Source organism: Sus scrofa, chromosome 2 (assembly GCF_000003025.6).
Source record: "Sus scrofa isolate TJ Tabasco breed Duroc chromosome 2, Sscrofa11.1, whole genome shotgun sequence".
Taxonomy (NCBI): Eukaryota; Metazoa; Chordata; class Mammalia; order Artiodactyla; family Suidae; genus Sus; species Sus scrofa.
This window is the reverse complement of record NC_010444.4, coordinates 51353789-51369537: the sequence shown is the minus strand read 5'-3', so window position 1 is coordinate 51369537 and position 15749 is coordinate 51353789. Positions and strand designations below refer to the sequence as shown.

General features: G+C 40.5%; 1 protein-coding gene across 35 annotated transcripts in view; it reads right to left on the bottom strand.

Moving 5' to 3' along the window:
• Positions 1–15749, bottom strand: part of OBSCN (obscurin, cytoskeletal calmodulin and titin-interacting RhoGEF) — a 216709-nt gene that overhangs the window by 164709 nt on the left and 36251 nt on the right. For 34 of the 35 annotated variants that reach the window (XM_021083345.1, XM_021083344.1, XM_021083349.1 and 31 more), the window contains exons 10-11: positions 14376–14651; positions 6154–6429 (exon numbers count right to left, since the gene is read on the bottom strand). In XM_021083345.1, coding sequence (XP_020939004.1) covers positions 6154–6429; positions 14376–14651 — 552 coding nt within the window. The remainder of the gene's footprint in view (positions 1–6153; positions 6430–14375; positions 14652–15749) is intronic. The other variant, XM_021083359.1, reaches the window with a different exon arrangement.

Here is a 15749-nt window from a genome sequence, read left to right as displayed (position 1 = left end):
TTTTGGTCTTTAAGATTCTGTGTTTGTGATATCGTTTTCAACATTAACTCCATTTTCAACAGAATTGTCTTTTTCATAAACATTTTTAGAAACTCTTTAATAAATGTTAAAACACTGACGGCTGTGTGCAAAATTCTTCCTCATTTATGTGCCTTGCCTTTTCACTTTCATAGTGTCTTCTTATCCAAAAAAAGTCATTAATCTTCATACAGACATTATAACCAATGTCCTTTGTGATTAGTGCATTTCTATTCTGTTTACAATATATTTCACACATGGAGGTCACTAAATAATCTGCACTGTCTGCTTAGAGCTTGTTTTACATTTCACATTAATGTCTCTAAACTATGTGCAGTTGATCTTTGTATGTGATATGAAAGAGACAGCCAATTTTATTTCATTTTTTTTCTCTATGGTTAATGACTTCAGCATCCTAAAGACTATCCTTTCTCTATAGTTCACATTGGCAACATGGTGAAAAAAAAAAAAAAGGCTAGGTAGGTTCTAGCCCAGTTAGGCAGAATTTATCTATCTATGCACTTAGACTGTGTTGTCTTAATTACTGAAGTTCTATAAGAGGTTTTGCAAATGAATCGACTGACAAGGGATTCATCTCCAAAATTTATGAACACCTCCTACAGCTCAATACCAAAAAAACAAACGACCCCATCACAAAATGGGCAGAAGATCTAAACAGACAATTCTCCAAAGACGACATACAGATGGCCAAAAAACACACGAAAAGATGTTCAACATCACTCATTATTAGAGAAATGCCACTCAAAACCACTATGAGGTACCACCTTACACCGGCCACAATGGCCAGCATCCAAAAGTCCACAAACAATAAGTGCTGGAGAGGCTATGGAGAAACAGGAACCCTAGTACACTGGTGGTGGGATTGTAAATTGGTGCAACCACTGTGGAAAGCAGTCTGGAGATTCTTCAGAAAACTAAACATAGAACCACCATTTGATCCAGCAATCCCACTCCTGGGCATCCATCCAGAGAAAACCAAGACTCGCAAAGACACATGTACTCCAATGTTCATGGCAGCACTCTGTGCAATAGCCAAGACGTGGAAACAACCTAAATGTCCATTGACAGAGGAGTGGATCAAGAAGATGTGGTACATATACACAAAGGAATATTACTCGGCCAATAAGAGGAACAAAATACTGGCATTTTTAGCAACATGGATGGACCTAGAAACTATCATGCTAAGTGAAGTCAGTCAGACAATGAGACACCAACAACAAATGCTATCACTGACATGTGGAATCTGAAAAAAGGACGCAATGAACTTCTTTGCAGAATAGATACTGACTCACAGACTTTGAAAAACTTATGGTTTCCAACGGAGACAGTTCAGGGGGTAGGGGAATGCGCTGGGGGTGTGGGATGGAAATCCTAAAAAATTGGATTGTGAGGATCATTGTACAACTACAAAAGTAATAAATTCATTGAGTAATAAAAAAAAGGGGGGGTTGACATCTGGTATAGAAAATGCTATGATTTCCTGCACTATACAGTAGGGCCTTATTATCTTTGTTCTTTTTAAGAGTCTTTGGCCTTTGTAACCAACCTGTCAATTTTCATCCCACTCAAAAGGATATACATCTTGATTTTGACCAAGAATAAACATCTTGGGAGTTCCCGTCATGGCGCAGTGGTTAATGAATCTAACTAGGAACCATGAGGTTGCGGGTTCGGTCCCTGCCCTTGCTCAGTGGGTTAACGATCTGGCATTGCCGTGAGCTGTGGTGTAGGTTGCAGACGCAGCTCGGATCCTGCGTTGCTGTGGCTCTGGCGTAGGCTGGCGGCTACAGCTCCGATTCGACCCCTAGCCTGGGAACCTCCATATGCCGCAGGAGTAGCCCAAGAAATAGCAAAAAAAAAAAAAAAAAAAGAAGAAACATCTTTTAGTCCTTCGTGCTTTCTATTTTTTTAGATATTCTTTTATCTCTCACGATGACGTATAATTTTACCCACTTAACATCATTAAACTTAAACATCATTTATTAGACTTCAATTAAAAATTAATGCTTTTAAAGCCATTGTTGATTCTTTTAAAACTTCATATTCCAAGTGTTTGTTGCCTGCATAGTGTTTTGTGTACATTGATTTTTGTTTAGTAATTCTTATAAGTCCCTTTCCTTTTTTAATTTTTAATATACTTTTATTAAAGTCTAGTTGATTTACATTGTTGTGCCAATTTCTGCTATACAGCAAAGCGATCCAGTCATATATATAAATACACGTGTATATATATGTATGTGTATATATATATATACACACACATTCATACATGTGTATATATACATATACACACATTCATTCATGTATGTGTGTGTGTGTGTGTGTGCACGCGCATGCACGCACGCACGCACATTCTTTTTTAATATTACTTTCCATCATGGTCTCTCCCAAGAGATTGGATACAGTTCCCTGTGCTATACAGTAGGACCTACACAATAGGACCTTATTGTCTATCCATTCTAAATGTAATAGTTTACATCTACTAACCCCAAACTCCCAGTCCATCCCTCCCTCCTCCCTCCCCTTGACAACCACAAGTCTGTGAGTCTCTTCCTGTTTTGTACATGGGTTTAGTTGTGCCACATTTTAGATTCCACATGTGATATCATACGGTATTTGTTTTTCTCTTTCTGATTTAATTCACTTAGTATTAGAATCTCTAGTTGCACCCATGTTGCTGCAAGTGCCATTATTTCATTATTTTTTATGGCTGAGTAGTATTCCATCATATACTGTACCACATTTTAATCCATTCATCTGTCAATGGACATTTGGGTTGTTTCCACGCCTTGGCTATTGTGAATAGTGCTGCTATGAACATACAGGTACAAGAATCTTTTTGACTTATAGTTTTGTCCAGATATAGACCCAGGAGTGAGACTGCTGAATCATATGGTAGTTCTATTTTTAGTTTTCAGAGGAACCTCCATACTGTTTTCCATAGTGGTTGTATCAATTTACATTCCCACCAACACTTAGGAGGGTTCCATTTTCTCCACACCCTCTCCAGCATTTGCTATTTGTAGACTTATTAATTATGGCCATTCTACCAGTGTGAGGTGGTACCTCATTGTTCTGATTTGCATTTCTCTAATAATTAGTGATGCTGAACATCTTTTCATGTGCCTACTGGCCATCTGTTATGTTTTCTATGGAGAAATGTCTATTTAGGTCTTCTGCCCATTTTTAAATTGGGTTGTTTTTTGTTGCTGTTGAGTCATATGAGTTGTTTATATTGTGGAGATTAAGTCCTTGTCAGTTGCATCATTTACAAATATTTTCCTCCATTCTATAGGCTGTCTTTTCCTTATTTTTATGGTTTCCTTTGCTGTGAGAAAGCTTGTAAGTTTGATTAGGTCCAATTTGTTTATTTTGTTTTTATTTTTATTGCCTTGGGAGACTGACCTAGTAAAACATTTGTATGGTTTATATCAGAGAATGTTTTGCTTACAATCTCTTCTAGGAGTTTTATGGTGTCATGTCTTATGTTTTAAGTTACAAGTCCTTTTATAAGTCTAATCATTAATATATTGAATTTCCTGGAATGATAAAAATACTATCTATTTAAAGGAACTTTTGTTATTTTCCATCTTATACTTTTGTCTTATTTTCCTCCTTACTATGTTTTCCAATATTAAAAGTGATGATAGAAAGGCCTTCTTATCTTATTTCATTCCCAACCTAAATCTTTCACTTTGAGTGTGATGTTAGCTGGTATTATCTGTAGTACCATTTTTCAAAAAAAAAAGAAGCACCATTTTACTTATAGCTTGTTGTGGTTTCATATCATGAAACAATGGCAAATTTCATCAAATATTTTCTCAGGTTATATGACATTAAATTTTATTACACATTTTAATTCTGCATTTATTGAAATAATCAAAACATTTCTGTCTTTCCTTCTGTTAATATTATTCACTATGTAGACTTTCTTTTTTTTATAGGGCTGCACCCACAGCATTTGGAGTTCCCAAGCTAGGGGTCAAATTGGAGCTGCAGCTGCCAGCATACACCACAACCACAACACAGGATCCAAGCTGCATCTGTGACCTACACCACAGCTCATGGCAACACCAGTCCTTAACCCACTGAGCAAGGCCAGGGATCTAACCAGCGTCCTCATGGACACTAGTTGGGTTTGTTACCACTAAGCCATGATGGGAACTCCATTTATGTAGATATTCTAATGTCTAATGTTCAATCATACATTCTTAGTCTATGACTTCCATCATAGTGTACTGGTCTCTTCATAGGTTGCACTGTTGATTAATACGTTGTTTAAGCTATTGGCTTTGACAGTCATATGAGATTGTATATAACTTTAATTCTGCATATTTTCTTAGTAACATTTCATTATCAATTTTATGCTACCTCCATAAAGTGAGTCGGGGGTATATTTCCTTTTTCTATTCTGTAAAAGAATCTCCATGAACATGGAAAATTTTCTTCCCAAAATATTTGGTATAATTTATCCACAGACACTTGGTTTATGCTTTTCTCTATGAAAAGATTTTTTTAAATTACTGTTTCCATTTCTTCAATGGTTATAGGACTGTTTGAGTTTTCTATTTCTTCTTTGTGTCTGTTTTGATATAGTTTTCTAGGAACTCAAGAAATTGTTACAGCTTTTTAATTTCTTTTTTTGTCTTTTGTCTTTTTAAGGCGGCACCCACGGCATATGGAGGTTCCCGGGCTAGGGATTGAATCAGAGCTATTGCTGCTGGCCTTTGCCAGAGCCACAGCAATGCCAGATCTGAGCCTCATCTGCAACCTACACCACAGCTCATGGCAACGCCAGATCCTTAACCCACTGAGCGAGGCCAGGGATCGAACCTGCACCCTAATGGTTCCTAGTTGGATTTGTTTCTGCTGCACCAACACAGGAACTCCAGCTTTTTAATTTTTTACCATGAAATCATTTGTCATGACTTCCTCAAATAATGTATCACAAATAAACATAGCTGGTTTTTGGTATCTATACACACTGAATACAGACACAATACCACACTGTTTGGGGTAGCACCTAGGAGTAATTGGGGGACTGCAGCAGCTGACCCCTAACTCACATCAAGACTCTTTTGACAAAAGAAAACACATTTATTTCTCATCCTTCTCTATGAACTGGTCTCAGAGGCACAGACACACACTAATCATTAGTAACTGCTTGAAATAAATGTTAGTATACCAGTCAGACAGCAATTATGTTGTCAACTTAAACAAGGCATGCTGATATACTATAAGCTCCTTATCCTCATCATTTCTTTCTTTCTTTCTTTTTTTTTTTTTTTTTTTTTGCTTTGGCTTTGACTTTTTAGGGCCACACTTGTGGCATATAGAAGTTCCCAGGCTAGGGGTCAAATCGGAGCTGCAGCTGCCAGCCACAACAACATGGGATCCAAGCCACGTCTGCAACCTACATCACAGCTCACAGTAATGCCAGATCCCCTACCCACTAAGCATGGCCAGGATCGAACCCGAATCCTCATGGATACTAGTCAGACACGTTTCTGCTGTGCCACAATGGGAACTTCCTTTATTCCTTATCATTTCTAAATTTATACATCAGCCTCCAGGGAAATATTCACAAAGAATGCCCTAACTGAAAACAAAAGTTAAAAAAAAAAAAATTTGTTTTAAGAAGACCGAAGCTGAGTCTTAAAAGCTATCTACAAATATTCTGAAGCAGCCAAAATTCCTCCTTACTATTGGTCAATAGGACCCAAATATCTCACTACATATGGTTCTGCATGAGTGAATCTCTGGCAGTTACCAGAACATCAACTTACATATCTCCAGATGAGATTTCCCTCATCTACTTCAGAGGCAAAACCCAAGTAGATTCGGAGTCCCAGACAACAAAGAAAACCAGGGGTGCAGGCAACATATAACTGAGGATCACTGTATAAAAAACATCACTCAGGGTGGATAGACAGCCCCACTCCTTCCTACACACTTATCTAATACAGTCACACTTGGCCCAGCCATAGGAGGAAAAATAGGAAGGTGGGAGGATAGGGGGATGTGTGTGATGAAGAGAACACTATGAGCAACATGGGCTCTGCATCAGTGCCATCAAATCCAAGCAAGACAAACTGATCACTCCAAGGAACTGACCTGTGACATCCAGGTGGAAGGAGACTTTCTGACCCCCAGCCTCGCAGCTGTACTCCCCGGCATCTGCCTTGCCCGCCTGCTGCACCACCAGCCTCCGGGTGCAGCCCTTGGCCTCCACATGCACTTTTGAGCTTGAACTCAGTTTCTTCCCATCCTTGTACCATGTCACCTCCGTCTGGGCCTGGGCCACCTCACAGCTCAGTGTGGCACTGGCCCCCGCCATGGCCTGCACTTCACTGTGTGCCGGCTGCTCCTTGGCAAACACCACTGAGGGCTCTGGGGACAGAGAGGGATACACAGGATCAAAGACACCATCTCAGGCAGGAAGGGGAAAGAAGGCCTAATGTGGACAGGCAGGGGTTAGGAATAGAGACCTCTATAGGTTCTGCTCCAGCTGTGTGGCCTCAGAAATCCCCTTCCCTTTCTCATGAAAAACTAAAAAAATTTAAACATTTTCCCTCAGATACATGTGGGCTGTTCCAGGTTGGGGCCTTTGGGAAAGACCTCCCCTGCTCATGGGATCTGCAGCCTACTGAGGCCTGTGTTCCTCAACCTGCCTAGATGATGCTTCCATCTTTTCCATGAGGTGATGCAGGGAACTTTTCACCTGTTTCCATCAGAAGCATGGAGGCTCAGTGCCCTTGCCTGCTCTTCATACTGTCAACTTCTGTCAGTCTGGTGGGAGGGCTTATACTTCCTACTGGCTTTCTTTTTCATTGTTTGAGGAATAATGAAGCTAAGCACCTTTCCCAGTGTCATTGGGTTCTCCATTGCTGTTAGTTCTTCTTGATGACACTAGTCAAGTCTTCCCCACTCACTAATAATAGGCTCTCTCTCCTCTTGATTTGTTTTAAGGCACTCTTTATATATTCAAATATTAGAGAAAGGCCAATATTCTCAGTTTTTTGTATATTCTCACCTGTGTGACTAATATTTTTCACTCTCCTAAAGAGTATTATGAATCAAAATTTTTAATTTTAACATATTCAAATATGTCTATTGTTCAGGGCATTGTGTTCTTTAAGAAGTCTTTCCTTACCATTAAATCTTTAGAAAATACAGATTATCAGCTGAGGTTTTATGGGTTTAAGCTTTAACACTGAGGTTTCTAACCCAACAGGAATCGACTTTTGTCTGGTGTGAATTTCTATGACAATTTAATTTTTTCCACAGCTTAAGCAATCCAAGCACTATTTATGAAAACAACACCCTTCCTATAATTCCTATACACACAATAGTTTAAAAAAAAAAATGGGGGAGTTCCCGTTGTGGCTCAGTGGTTAACGAATCCGACTAGGAACCATGAGGTTGTGGGTTCCATCCCTGGCCTTGTTCAGTGGGTTAAGGATCCGGCGTTGCCGTGGCTGTGGTATAAGTCGCAGGTGCGGCTCAGATCTCACGTTGCTGTGGCTCTGGCATAGCCTGGCGGCTACAGCTCCAATTCAACCTCTAGCACGGGAACCTCCATGTGCCGCAGGAGCGGCCCTAGAAAAGGCAAAAAGACAAAAAAAAAAAAAAATCAGACATTTAAGTCTGTACTCATCCAGATAATCACATCTTTTTGCATTCAATATCTTAATGTAAAGCTTTCTATTAATTAGCATTGTCAATGTCAAACCCAAGGTGTAATCCTACACTATGACTTTCATCTAGGTATTTGATCCCCTTGACATATTGCTGAACTCATGTTGGTAACATTGATATTTATGATTTTGGCCTTGGCATCCACAATGGATTAGTCTGTAATTTCATTCTCGCTGCCTTTCTTGTGCAATTTTGGTATTGATGTTATGTACTATACACGAAAAGAGTTATAGAGTATTTCTCCTTTATCTGTTTCTAGGACCATCTGCATAGGCAAGGAATAACAGTTTTCCAAGATACTTTTACAGTGAACCAGAGAACACTGGGCTGAGGAAATTGTTTATTATTGATCCTACTCATTGAAAACTCAGAACTATCTTCTTGTCTCAGCTTTTAATATAGTTTACTTGGGCTTAGCCAAATTTCATAACTTTTTTTTTTTTTTTTGGCGTTTTAGGGCCACGCCTGCGGCATGTGGAGGTTCCCAGCCTAGGGGTCAAATCAGAGCTACACCTGCCAGCCTACACCACAGCCACAGCAACACAGGATTTGAACCACGTCTGTGACTATACCATAGCTCATGGCAATGCCAGATCCTTAACCCACTGAGCGAGGCCAGGGGTCGAACCCACAACCTCATGGTTCCTAGTTGGATTCGTTTCTGCTGCATCACAACAGGAACTCCACTTCTCCTTTCTTTTTTTTTTTTTTTTTTTTTTTTTTTTGTTGTTGTTGTTGTTGTCTTTTTGCTATTTCTTGGGCCGCTTCCGCAGCATATGGAGGTTCCCAGGCTAGGGGTCAAATCGGAGCTGTAGCCACCGGCCTACACCAGAGCCACAGCAACATGGGATCCGAGCCGCGTCTGCAACCCACACCACAGCTCACGGCAACGCCGGATTGTTAACCCACTGAGCAAGGGCAGGGACCGAACCCACAACCTCATGGTTCGCAGTCGGATTCGTTAACCACTGCGCCACGACGGGAACTCCTCTCCTTTCTTTTTAATCTTAAAAAATTCTGTAATATCCTCCTAAAACCACACTTGACAGACATAAGCAGTGGGACCTGGAGAATCTATACACACCCACAAATCATTCTATACTGGCATACTCCCAAATTATTACACATTGACACCTAGGACTCAATGGGTGAAGGCAGCTCATTCAATATTAAGACTATCTTCAGAGAAGGAGAATAACCTGATTTCTTAGATTCCTCTATGTTCCAGCCATGAGACAGAGACACTCTCTAACCATTAGGAAAATAAAATGAAATAAATCCTACTTTGCCAGTCAGAGGCTGCTAGAAGAGGAAATACTCCTGATGAAATTATATTAATGTGACAGAGTCAACTTTGTTATTGTCAGGGAAATTGACGATAACACAATAATAGTGGGGGACTTTAACACACCACTTACAGCAATGGAGAGATCATCCAGACAGAAAATCAACAAGGAAACACAGGCCCTAAATGATGCATTAGACCAGATGGACTTAACAGATATTTATAGGACATTCCATCCAAAAGCAACAGAATACACATTCCTCTCAAGTGCACACAGAACATTCTCTAAGACAGATCACATCCTGGGCTACAAATCAAGCCTCAGTAACTTTAAGAAAATTGAAATCATATCAAGCATCTTTTCCAACCACAATGCTATACGACTAGAAAACAACAACAAGGAAAAAAACCTGTAAAAAACACAAACACATGGAGACTAAACAACATGCTAATAAACAACCAATGTATCAGAAGAGTTCAAAGAGGAAATTAAAAAATATCTAGAAGCAGAAGTTCCCATCGTGGTGCAGTGGTTAACAAATCCGACTAGGAACCATGAGGTTGTGGGTTCCATCCCTGGCCTTGTTCAGTGGGTTAACGATCCGGCATTGCCATGAGCTGTGGTGTAGGTTGCAGACGCAGCTCGGATCCCAAGTTGCTGTGGCTCTGGCATAGGCCAGCAGCTACAGCTCCAATTAGACCCCTAGCCTGGGAACCTCCACATGCTGCGGGAGCGGCCCAAGAAAAGGCGAAAAGACAAAAAATTAATAAAATAATAACAAAAGGATAACATTAAAAAAAATTACCTAGAAGCAAATGACAACAAAGATACAACACTCCAAAAGCAGTTCTAAGAGGAAAGTTTATAGCAGTACAAGCCCACCTCAGGAGACAAGAAAAAGCTCAAATAAACAAGCTAACTTTACATCTAAAGCAGCTAGAGAGAGAACAGACAAGACCTAAAGTTAGTAGAAGGAAAGAAATCATAAAGATCAGAGCAGAAATAAATGAAATAGAAATGAAGAAAACCATAGAAAAGATCAATGAAACGAAAAGCTGGTTCTTTGAAAAGATGAACAAAATCGATAAACCCTTAGCCAGACTTATCAAGAAAAAAAGAGAGAGGACTCAAATCAGTAAAATTAGAAATGAAAAAGGAGAAGTAACAACGGACATCACAGAAATACAAAGGATCATAAGAGACTACTGTATGCAACTACCCACCAATAAAATGGAAAACCTAGAAGGAATGGACAAATTCTTGGAAAACTACAACCTCCCAAGACTAAACCAAGATGAAATAGAAAAGATGAACAGACCAGTCACAAGAACTGAAATTGAAACTGTGATTAAAATACTTCCATCAAACAAAAGTCCAGGACCAGATGGCTACGCAGGCGAATTCTATCAAACTTTTAGAGGAGAGCAAACACCTATTCTTCTGAAACTATTCCAAAAATTGCAGAGGAAGGAGTACTCCAAAACTCATTCTATGAGGCCACCATCACCCTGATACCAAAACCAGATAAAGATACCACAAAAAAAGAAAACGACAGGCCAATTTCACTGATGAAGATAGATGCAAACATCCTCAACAAAATACTAGCAAACCACATCCAACAATACATTAAAAGGACTGTATATCATGATCAAGGGGGATTTATCCCAAGGATGCAAGGGTCCTTCAATATCTGCAAATCAATCCGTGTGATATACCACATTAACAAACTGAAGAATAGAAACCATATGATCCTCTCAATAGAGGCAGAAAAAGCCTTTGACAAAATCCAACACCCATTTCTGATTAAAAAAAAAAAAAAAAAACCTTAAGAAAGTGGGCATAGAGGGAACCTACCTCAACACAATAAAGGCCATATATGACAAACCCACAGCGAACATCATTCTCAATGGTGAAAAGCTGAAAGAATTCCGGCTGAGATCAGGAACAAGACAAGGATGTCCGCTCTCACCACTACTATTCAACGTTAGTTTTGGAAGTCCTAGCCACAGCAATCAGAGAAGTTAAAGAAATAAAAGCAATCCAAATGGGAAAAGAAGAAGTAAAACTATCATTATTTGCAGATGACAAGATACTATACCTAGAGAATCCTAAAGATTCTACCAGAAAACTTAGAGCTTATCAATGAATTTGGCGAAGTCACAGGATACAAAATTAACACACAGAAATTGACTGCATTTCTATATACTAACAATGGAAGATCAGAAAGAGAAATCAGGGAAGCAATCCCATTTACCACTGCATCCAAAAGAATAAAATACCTAGGAGTAAACCTATCCAAAGAGACAAAAGACCTGTACTTTGAAAACTCTAAAACACTGATAAAAGAAATCAAAGATAACAAGAACAGATGGAAAGACCATCAAACAGATGGAAAGACCATGCTCTTGGACTGGAGGAGTTAATATTATCAAAATGACTAGACTATCCAAGGCAATCTACAGATTCAGTGCCATCCCTATCAAATTACCAAGGACATTTTTCACAGAACTCAAACAAAAGATTTTAAAGTTTGTTTGGAAGCACAAAAGACCCAGAATAGCCAAAGACATCCTGAGATAGAAAAATGGAGCTAGAGGAATCAGGATACCTGACTTCAGTCTATCCTACAAAGCAACAATCATCAAAACTGTATGGTACTGGCACAAAGACAGAAACATAGATCAGTGGGACAGGATAGCACGCCCAGAATTAAACCCACGTACCTACAGCCAACTAATCTATGACAAAGGAGGCAAGAATCTACAATGGAGAAAAGACAGTCTGTTCAATAAGTGGTGCTGGGAAAACTGGACAGCCACATGGAAAAGAAGGATATTAGACCACTCCCTAATACCATACACAAAAATCAACTCCAAATGGATTAAAGACCTAGATATAAGGCAAGACACTATAAAACTCTTAGAGGAAAACATAGGCCAAACACTCTCCAACATAAATGACAGCAACATCTTCTCAGATCCACCTCTTAGAGTAATGACAGTAAAAACAAAAATAAACAAATGGGACCTAATTAAACTTATAAATTTCTGCACAGCAAGGAAACCCTAAACAAAACAAAAAGACAACCCACAGAATGGGAGAAAATCTTTGTAAATGAATCAACTGACAAGGGATTCATCTCCAAAATTTACGAACACCTCCTACAGCTCAATACCAAAAAAACAAACGACCCCATCACAAAATGGGCAGAAGATCTAAACAGACAATTCTCCAAAGACGACATACAGATGGCCAAAAAACACACGAAAAGATGTTCAACATCACTCATTATTAGAGAAATGCCACTCAAAACCACTATGAGGTATCACCTTATACTGGCCACAATGGCGAACCTCAAAAAGTCCACAAATAGGAGTTCCCATCATGGCTCAGTGGTTAACGAATCTGACTAGGAACAATGAGGTTGCAGGTACGATCCCTGGCCTTGCTCAGTGGGTTAGGGATCCGGAGTTGCCATGAGCTGTGGTGTAGGCTGCAGAAGCGGCTCAGATCCTCACTTTGCTGTGGCTGTGGTGTAGGCCGGTGGCTACAGCTCCAATTGGACCCCTAGCCTGGGAACCTCCATATGTCATGGGAGCAGCCCAAGAAATGGCAAAAAGACAAATTAAAAAAAAGTCTACAAATAAGCACTGGGGAAGGTGTGGAGAAAAGGGAACCCTATTACACTTTTGGTGGGAATGTAAGTTGGTGCAACCACTGTGGAAAACAGTCTGGAGATTCCTCAGAAAACTAAACATAGAACTACCATTTGATCCAGCAATCCCACTCCTGGGCATCCATCCAGAGAAAACCATAACTCGCAAAGACACATGTATTCCAATGTTCACTGAAGTACTATAAACAATAGCCAATACATGGAAACAACCTAAATGTCCATCAACAGAGGAGTAGATGAAGAAGAGGTGGTACATATACACCATTAAAAGGAAAGAAATAACGGCATTTTTAGCAACATGGATGGACCTAGAAATTATCATGCTAAGTGAAGTCAGACAGTGAGATACCAACATAAAATGCTATCACTTACATGTGGAGTCTAAAAAAATGGACACAATAAACTTCTTTGCAGAACAGACAGATACTGACTCACAGACTTTGAAAAACTTTTGGTTTCCAAATGAGACAGGTAGGGAGTGGGCTGGGTGTTTGGGATGGAAATGCTGTAAAATTGGGTTGTGATGATCATTGTACAACTATAAATGTAATAAAATTCTTTTAAAAGTTAAAAAAAAATAAATCCTGCTTTGCTAGTCAGAGGCTGCTAGAAGAGTAACTACTCCTGATAAGATCATATTAATGTGACACAGTCAGCTTTTGCCCTCCCATTCCTAAATTCATAAATGAAAATCCAAGGGGAAATCTGACATGGAACATCCAAACTAAAGACAAAGCAAAATAAGATTAGCTCTAAAATGATCATCCCAAATATCTCAGGCAAATCACTACCAATCATCCTTTCTCTCTTCCTTTTGAAAGGACATGAAAACAAAATGTGGGCCTATTTTTTGCTACATTCAGATATCAGAGAGCTTCTATGTCCATTGAAAAGAAAGAATGGGCACACCATAAACCCCACATCTAACCATCCAAACTTAACTTTTTTCTCTGTCCTTTTGTCTTTTCAGGGCCTCACCTGCAGCACATGGAGGTTCCCAGGCTAGGGGTTGAATAGGAGCCATAGCCGCCAGCCTATGCCACAGCCATAGCAACTCAGGACCCAAGCCATGTCTGCAACCTACACCACAGCTCATGGCAACACCAGATCCTTAACCCACTGAGTGAGGCCAGGGATCGAACCTGCATCCTCATGGATGCTAGTCGGGTACGTTAACCACTAAGACACAAAGGGAACTCCCAAAGTTACCTCTTAAGAGAACTTCAGTATGATTAGAATATTTCTTCTAAGTTGGGGTCAATGAAACTGAAACATCTCTTGCTGACCAAGAACCAGCAGGAGGTGCTGGATGAGAACATGCAGTGAGTGTAAGGACATATAATGGCAGGAGAGTCACAAATGCCCAGGTTTACTTCACACCCCAAGTATCAGGAAGAGCCAGGGTCCTGACACCATGCAGCAAATGGAAGGTTCTGGGCTGGTGCTAAAAGATTGGGACTGAGGCTTACTGTTGGAACAGGTGGACAGAAATGACCCCTCTCTCTTTCATGTGCACCTTCCCCATTCATCCTCTCCTGGCCCCAAAGTGAATATGAAGATTTGGAGCATGAAGAGATGAAGGATGAAGACAAGTGAACAGGAACATGCTGCTGGCAGAAGCCAGTCCCATCATCAGCTCCAAATGGAAGAGCTTAGTGTCCTCCCCAAGAACTAACCTGTGACATCCAGGTGGAAGGAGACCTTCTGACCCCCAGCCTCACAGCTGTACTCCCCGGCATCTGCCTTGCCCGCCTGCTGCACCACCAGCCTCCGGGTGCAGCCCTTGGCCTCCACATGCACTTTTGAGCTCGAACTCAGCTTCTTCCCATCCTTGTACCATGTCACCTCCGTCTGGGCCTGGGCCACCTCACAGTTCAGTGTGGCACTGGCCCCTGCCATGGCCTGCACTTCACTGCGTGCTGGCTGCTCCTTGGCAAACACCACCGAGGGCTCTGAGAACAGAAAGGGATACACAGGGTCAAAGACACCCTCTCATCAGGGAAAGAAGACCTGGATGGGGAGGCAGGGGTTGGGGCTGGAAACCTCTCCAGGCTCTGCACCAGCTGTAGGCCTGCAGAAGACCCTGCCCTTCTCAGCAACAAGTAACACAATTTTTACACTCCCTCTCAGATCCATGTGGGTTGTTCTGGTGTGAGGATACTGGAAAGACTTCTGTGCTCATGGAATCTGTAGGATCCTGAGGCCTGTGTTCCTCAACTGCCTAGATGATGCCACCATCTCTTCCATGATGTGATGCAGGGAACTTTTCACCTGCCTCCATGGGAATCACTGAGGCTTGGTGCCCTTTGTGCTGTCAACTTCTGTCAGTCTGGTGGGTGAGCTTCTACCTCCCCCCCAGCTTTCTGTTTCATTATCTGAGCACTTTTCCCAGTATTATTGTGTTCACCACTACTGTTAGTTCTTCTTGATGACACTATTCAAGTCCCACTCACTATTCCCTCTCTCTTCTGGATTCACTTTAAGGCACTCACATATTTAAATATTAGAGAAAGGCTGCTATGTAGGTTTTACATATATTCTCAGCTGTGTGACTCACATATTTCACTCTTTTAGGGAGACTTCTGATGAATCAATGTTTTTATTTTTTAACACACTCAAATGTGTATATAAATTGTGTTGGGGCATTTGTGTTCTATTTAAGATACATTTCCTTACCTTAAATCTTTAGAAAATTCACATTATCAGCTGAGGGTTTTATGGATTTAAGCACTGAGGTTACTAATCCAGCAGGAGTTGACTTTTGTCTGGTGTGAATAACTATAACTATTTAATTTTTCCATATGACTGACTGGCCCAAGCATTATTTATGAAAACAACATTCTTCCTTCTCTTCTCCTGTGGACATCAAGGGTAAAACATGGGGGATGGAGGGGTCGCAGGAGTCCACTATTCAAGGATCTATTATGAGCTCGGTCTTCTGTTCCTTTGATCTGATACTAACTATCCTTGCAGGGAGATTCCCTTGTCTTAATTACTGTAGCTTTGCCATAATTCTTGATATCTGGTCACAGCAAAGGCCCTCACCACTT